This window comes from Hemibagrus wyckioides, linkage group LG04 (genome assembly GCF_019097595.1).
Source record: "Hemibagrus wyckioides isolate EC202008001 linkage group LG04, SWU_Hwy_1.0, whole genome shotgun sequence".
Classification (NCBI taxonomy): domain Eukaryota; kingdom Metazoa; phylum Chordata; class Actinopteri; order Siluriformes; family Bagridae; genus Hemibagrus; species Hemibagrus wyckioides.
The window spans coordinates 25,916,199-25,923,698 of record NC_080713.1 but is presented as its reverse complement, the minus strand read 5'-3'; the positions used below and the strand labels follow the sequence as shown (position 1 = coordinate 25,923,698).

The 7,500-nt window shown below is 40.6% G+C and overlaps 2 protein-coding genes across 5 annotated transcripts in view; one reads left to right on the top strand and one right to left on the bottom strand.

Moving 5' to 3' along the window:
* Positions 1 to 1,075, bottom strand: part of gpib (glucose-6-phosphate isomerase b) — a 13,509-nt gene extending 12,434 nt beyond the window's left edge. The window contains exons 1-2 of the mRNA XM_058387123.1: positions 898 to 1,075; positions 1 to 38 (exon numbers count right to left, since the gene is read on the bottom strand). The exon at positions 1 to 38 is cut by the window's left edge and continues 53 nt beyond it. Of these exons, the coding sequence (XP_058243106.1) occupies positions 1 to 38; positions 898 to 1,016 (157 nt within the window). The 5' untranslated portion in view covers positions 1,017 to 1,075. The remainder of the gene's footprint in view (positions 39 to 897) is intronic.
* Positions 1,076 to 2,119: 1,044 nt separating this feature from the next.
* LOC131352058 (granule associated Rac and RHOG effector protein 1-like) overlaps positions 2,120 to 7,500 on the top strand; it is a 49,903-nt gene continuing 44,522 nt past the window's right edge. The window contains exon 1 of one of the 4 annotated variants that reach the window (XM_058387914.1): positions 2,120 to 2,205. The gene's annotated coding sequence lies outside the window, so the exon portion shown is untranslated. Of the gene's footprint in view, positions 2,206 to 2,357; positions 2,379 to 2,433; positions 2,942 to 7,500 lie in introns of those variants that run through there. The other 3 variants (XM_058387915.1, XM_058387912.1, XM_058387916.1) reach the window with 3 other exon arrangements.

Here is a 7,500-nt window from a genome sequence, read left to right as displayed (position 1 = left end):
CCAGGAGAACATCACCTTCATCGGTTTTCAGCGTTAGGCTGTTTATACCAGGAAAAAAAACACAGTGAAAGGACAAAAAAAAAAAGTACACAGACACTTCCTGTCCAGGGATCCTACGCTGTCCATGTCCTCCATTTTATAAAGTTAATAAACTAGTAATTGTAGGGAAAATGATTACAAATTCAATAGCTACATATATGAGCACTATAGAGTTATTAAGAGACACAGGAATAAGTATACACCAACCAGGCATAACATTATGACCACCTGCCTAATATTGTGGTGGTCCGCCTTTTGCTGCCAAAACAGCCCTGACCCGTCCTGAACTGTGTATTCTGACACCTTCCTATCAGAACCAGCATTAAGCCTTCTTCAGCAATCACACGAGCCAGCCGTCCATGACCCTGTCACCGGTTCACCACTGTTCCTTCCTTGGACCACTTTTGATAGATACTGACCACTGCAGACCGGGAACACCCCACAAGAGCTGCAGTTTTGGAGATGCTCTGATCCAGTGGTCTAGCCATCACAAAATGGACCTTCATCAAACTCGCACAAATCCTTACACTTGCCCATTTTTCCTGCTTCTAACACATCAACTCTGAGGACAAAATGTTCACTTGCTGCCTAATATATCCCACCCACTAACAGGGGCCATGATGAGGAGGTCGTCAGTGTTATTCACTTCACCTGTGAGTGGTCATAATGTTATGCCTGATCGGTGTATTAGAATAGATAAAATGAGGGTAGATTTGGCAGGTGTGTGTGTGTGTGTGTGTGTGTGTGTATCATGCAATGCCAGTAAATGCCAGTCAGTCAGTATCTTCTCTATCTAAGGCGCATAATGTCATTATGTCATTACACACCCTTTACTTCTGAACTGTCAGATAAATTTACCTGAACTTGTTGAACCTCTGCTGGTCAGCCTCGAACATCTGCCTCATGTTGAGGCTGTGACCGTTGGCTGTGTACCATTGCTGGAGTTTCTGGAAGTTTGGGTCGCTGCTGAGTCCCATGCTGAGCGCTGTGACCGACTGCGCGCGTGCCTGCCCGGGATTGACACACCGGCCCCGGGGCGCCTGACCAGGACAATACGGGAAGGGGGGAGGGGTCCTGTGACGTCATGAAGAGGGTCCGGAAGTAAGGTACTCAAAAGCGTATCAGGTCTCATGACCTGTTTAATTTAATCTCATAAAATTTCTAACATAAGTTAATTTACGTTTCATGAAAACAGTTGAATCATTTAGCTCTTTATGCAGGTCATAACAAAGACATTAGAGGAGAAAAAAACTTTTTATAACCAGCAGTCTAAATTTATATAATATTATAATTATGTCTCGTGCTTAATTCCAAACACTCTTACATGATACAGGCTTAAACAAGAAGTGGGCGTGGTCTGTACCGATTATTTTTGTTTTAATACTTCACCAATATTTTGCGCAGACTTCTCTAAATAAAATACAACACCATATATAACTTGATTATGAATTTTATTCCTGTTATTAAACTCGTAAAAGAGCCTGTATAATATGAATAACTTGTTTATTTGTTTATATACAGCTGACAGACTATACACAGATGTAACGTTGAAAATCTTCAAAGGGGGATACATGCTTGACGTTTAGAAAACGTCCCCCACCCCCCCAATCCAAAGTTGCGCGCGCGTGTGTGTGTGTGTGTGCGCCACGCAAATGGATTAAATGTATATTTAGCGCCACCTACAGTACATAAAGCTCATTTGACGTGCTATGAAGATGTAATACAAGTTCAAACCACTAGAGGGCGGAGCAGCTCTACTTAACATCTCTAATACCGAATTTTCTGGGGGGTTTTTTAGTCCGAGTTTATCCAAAATATCTTGTTGATTAAAATGTATTATTGAAATTGCGAGAAATATATAGTAGTAGCAACAGTCATAAAAAAATAAAAATAAAGAGAAGAAGAGGAGGACTACAAATATAAATTTAATTTTTAAAAAATGGTAATATGAACAACAAGAAGAGAGACAATAACAACAACAACAATACTACTACTACTAATAATAATAATAATTATTATTATAGTAATAATAATATTGCACTAGTGTCATGGGTCTTTTATTGTGCACTTCCGGTTGGTGTGCGCGCGCTCATTCGCGCTCGCGCTCGTGTCGTTAGTTGTCGCTGCCTTCGTGCGCGCCTGTCAGGAGGGTGGGAACATGGAGCGGTAAGTGATGCGAGTCTCAAATCTACATTAACGTCCACTTTTAGCGAAGTTACCGCGACGCTGAGCGACACCTACACTGACATCAGCCCGCTGCTGTTACCGGACGATAAACGATAACATTTTTTCAAGAATCGAGTCGCTATAAAAGGGCACCGGGGCTAACATGTTAGCTGGTGAGAAAATCCTCCGCTGCTCCCTCTTCTCCTGCTGCTAGGCTGCTATCGATAGACAGCGTTGTTTCTCCACCTCCCCCTTTCCTTCCATTTTCCACCCCACCTTTATTCCGTTTTACTGCTCTGGGATTGGCTGAACGGTTAGATTTCTTGAAGCTCTCCAATCGGGGCGCGACTTATGACCCGGCACTAGCCAATCACGACGGAGGAGGCGGGATTTCGTGTTTGGAATACGGGTGAGGAAGAAGGAGGTAACATTAGTTCATATTAGCTGGTTAGCAAAAAAAAAAAGCGAGAGAGAGAGGGGGGGGGTATGTAGCCTAGCCTTGCGCGAGCTCTTTCCATCACGTCTGTTTTTTTGGGGGGGAGAGGTGTACAAATAAAAAGAAAGGAAATGAATCAACGAGCCGGACATTTTCATGGCCTGTTGTTACGCTTAAAGTCTCAGTGTTGGTGTCGTTGCTAAGACAGCTAGCTGAAGCCGATTAATCGCATTAGCCTGGAAACTATGTGGCAGCAAGACGACTGGAGATTTAATTAAAACTGCCCCCTGACACGACTAGGTAAGGTTTATTTCTCCTCTAAACCTGGTTAGTGCTAACTTTACCCAGCTCACCTATAAGACTAGGGGCTCGATTCTAAATCTTAATGCTCCCTGTCTAGGTGCCCTAGTAAGGAATCCTATGTAGTGTTTATTATATGTGGAAATCTTTGGAGAGATGATGCTGCTTGATGAATTGTTTGTTTTTTAAATGGAAAAAATGCTGGCTTGCTCCACACACACACACACACACACACACACTGCAGAGTCTGTTTTTAAAGGCTGTATTAATAGCTTGCAATGCCCTGAGTGGTGTGAGGAGTTTCAGTGAAACCTGACTGACTGAGTTATGATGCACTTCCTGCAGATCTTGTAGATAAATGTTGACCAGATCCAGAGGCGTCCGTGGGATTGTTTTTTATTTGTATCACCTCACCTGTGCACAGGAGATCAGGCACGTCTCCGCCAGACTGTCTCTGATTGGAAACATGGTGAGTTTCAGTGCACTGTTGTTTAGATTTAGTGCCAGCCCTGCAGGTACCAGCTCCTAAATGAGAAAGATTCAGGATCGTTACCTGACTCGTCACGTTGTGACGGATGGCTGGAGATGTTTGAGGTGAAGCGTGTTATGACCCTGGAATGTTTTGGTCTCAGTGCAGAAGGGAAAATTCTCACGGTGACGGAAAAGATTTTTCAGCGTTCACCAAGCTCAAATCGGCAGCCAAATTATTCGTAAATCTTCGTTTTATTAACAGTATTCGTTAAAGTCCTGTAGATTCAAGAAAAGGCTACTGGTGCTCCTGAATCTGTGCAGATTTGTGCTTGAGATGACTAACTAATGGAAACCCGCGAGTAAACCGTCTCCAGATCACATAGCTAAATTTGCATGGATTATTGCACTTATTTATATATTTATTTATTTATATATATATATATATATATATATATATATATATATATATATATATATATATATATATATATATATATATATATAAAACATCCTCCTGCTCGTTCATTAGGTCAAAGGGCTGTGAGAATCGTCGAGAAGCAAAAAACAGTTAAGAAAAATGAAAAGAAAGAAAGAAAGCTAACACAAAGCTATAAATGAAAGGAAAACGGAGGACGGGTCGGTCTTTTACGCAAAGCCGTAAGCTCTAAACAAACATCTCAGCTGACTGAAGATTCAGTGCAGGCTTTTTATTTATAATATGAATTGTTATGAAATATTTTTGCTGGCCTTCCTTGCAGCACTTACCCTGAGAGTTCGTTTCATGTTCACAGAAGCCTGTGTACCTTTTATGGAGTTTTGTGGGCGTCGCTATATGTAAATGAGCCGTGTCACTGTCACGAACGTGCGTTAGACGTCACAGGCGATCGACATGCACAGGCACTTGTGGAAAGAAAATCGGACAATTCAGCAGAAGATTTTTGTTTGTTTGTTTGGTTTATGGAAAAAAGACACTGACACGTTTAGACACTGAACTTTACAGAAGGATTGATACATGAGGCTCCATGTTGATCAGACATCTCACAACCAGTATTTTACTCTGATAGGACACTTGCCATGTGACGTGAAGTTCACGGGACAGCATCGAATACGATCGAATACATGCATACACATTGAAAAACAAGCGCTTGAAAAGCCTCCAAGCTCTTATGTATAATAAAATATAAATATATATATATATATAGGTTTTGTTTCTGCTGCCTCCAAACATCTTCAATTCAATTTATTTGTACAGCGCTTTTAACGATGGATATCGTCTCAAGGTAGCTTTACAGAAGTATATATAGAAAATTATAAAGTTTAAAGTAAAGTTATATCCCTAATGAGAAGTATGAGGCGACGGTTGTGAAGGACAAACTCCCTGAGATGATATGAGGAAGAAACCTTGAGAGGAACCGGGCTCAGAAGGGGAACCTCATCCTCATTTGGGTGACAGTAAATATTGTAAATGTAAATAATGTCCTTTCAACAACAGCAACCAAGGGCGCTAAATGTCTTCTTCACTTTTTAATGCATCTCTTATCTGCATTTAACTGTAAATCTCCGCTGTTATACCGAAGACTGATTTTTTTATTTGTATGTGTGTGTGTTTGAGCCAGTTTACCGATCGACTGTTAGAGGATCTCTTCCTCGGGTAATGTGACAGAGTTTTATAGAATTTTATCGCGATAATCTCAGACAGCGTGATCAATAATGATCTCGAATGACAGCCAAACGCACACAACAGGTTTACGCAGTGAGAAACATATCAGGAAAGAGCTTTCTTTCATTCATTTATTTTACAAATAATATTAGTAATAATAAAACCACTGTTGTGAGTCGCCTTCAGCATTTAAATGAGCTTTTCAGTGACAATAGACTCCAATCTCCACTCAACACACACACACACACACACAGTGTGTGTATATATATATATATATATATATATATATATATATATATATATATATATATATATATATATATATATATATATATATATATATATATATATATATATATATATATATATACCCACACTGTGTATTGTATTAGTGTGACTCTATTCGATTGAGGACTATTGAGCATCAGTTATCTTATTACAGTTAGTTTTTGCGTTTCAAATCCCTCTCACGTCGCAATTAAACCTACCGAAAGATCTGCATCCCAGTCTCAGGATTTTTCCAGGTTAGTAAACACTTTTGAGTTGAAGGTCAGAGTTTGAGATTTGAGACTCGGATCATGACATCAGTCAGTGAGGGTTTTAATGGAGAGCGTCAATGCAGGTAATGTTCCTTTAGTGTGTTATGTTACACAGATGTATGTTACTGCTGTAGTAAAACGTTCATATGTTACTGAAGTCTTGTGTTATGAATATGAAATAGTGTTCAAGCTTCAGGGTCACAGGTCGCTTTTCATGGAGACTTTAATCATTAGATGAATTTTTTCTCAGCACTGAGCCATTCTTCAGGTTTTCTTTTGTAAGCAGAGGTTTGTTTCACATTTTTTGGACGGAGTCTCCAGTGTTAAAGTTTTTCCCACACTGGAGAGAGGCTTTGTTTATAGCTGCTTTAACATAAGTGATAACAGGAAGAAACCTCTTTAACTACAATAATAAATAAATTATAACTGTTGATGCGATGTAAGAGGAATAAAAAAGTGTCTCTCTCTTTCTCGCTCTGTGTCTTACACTCTTTCTTACTCTCTTATTCTCTCTCTCTCTCTTCCTCTCTCTGTCTCTCTCTCTCTTTCCCTCTCTCCCTCTGTCTCTCTCACTGTCTCTTACACACACTCTCTTATTCTCTCTCTCTCTCTCTCTCCCCGTCTGTCCGTCCCTCTACCTTTCTTTCTCTCACTCACTCTCTCTCTTTCCTTCTCTCTCTCTCACTGTCTCTTTCTCTTATACACACTCTCTTATTCTCTCTGTCTCTCCCTCCCTCCCTCCCTCCCTCCCTCTACCTTTCTTTCTCTTTCTCTCACTCACTCTCTTACTCACTCTCTCTCTTTTACTCTCTTTGTGTGTCTCTCTCTCTCTCTCTCTCTCTCTCTCTCTCTCTCTCTCACTCACTCACTCACACGCGCACTAACAATACACAACTATTCCATAACTTTGATCCTGATGATTTATCATTCACGACATCAAACATTTATTACGTATAACACCGCCTCATCTTTAGAAAGGAGATAAAAAGTCTGTTTTGAATGTAAGCCCTAATTCCCTGATGTGGTTGAGCAATCCACTGACTGCAGCTTTAAACTCTCAGAAGTCTTTTGAGCAGCGAGAGCAGACCGAGGCTCTCGGCATTGTACCGAGTCTGTCAAGTGAGGCTGTTTGGCAGCGCTCTGCTCTCACTGAGGTCATGTGGAATGTATTTCCTGTTTGGGTCCCTTCAGTTTTGGAATGAAAGAAAGAAAGAAAAAACCACTGCTTGATGCTGAATTGATGGCGGTCTTGAAAAACGATCCAAGGACTTTCTTCCGAATATGTCATGTAAAGACCATGCAGGGTTTTTTAGTTATTTATTTATTTTGAGTTGGCAGATGCAGACTCGCTCTATTTTCACTAAGACCCAATGAGATATGATGTCTGTATTGAAAGAAAGAGGATACGATCTTACGTTGACAGGAAAAAAGAAAAAAGAAATGGATTTCAATATGCTGAATAAACAGTATGGTTCATAAGAGAGGAATTCTGTTTAGACGGTTATTAAGGAATAAAACACTCCCAGGGATGATGATGGAAAATTATCAATGGCAGGTTGATATGGTGCTGCATTGCCTATACACTGTATTGCCAAAAGTTTTGGGACACCCCTCCAAATCATTGAATTCAGGGGTTGGACTCGGCCCTTTCATACCAAGACATTTTGGACAATTTCATGCTTCCAACTTTGTGGGAACAGTTTGGGGATGACCCCTTCCTGTTCCAACATGACTGCAGACCAGTGCACAAAGCAAGGTCCATAAAGACATGGATGAGGGAGTTTGGTGTGGAGGAACTTCACAGAGTCCTGACCTCAACCTGATAGAACACCTTTGGGATGAATTAGAGAGGAGACTGCGAGCCAGACCAAAACTGGGACGTCTGCTTT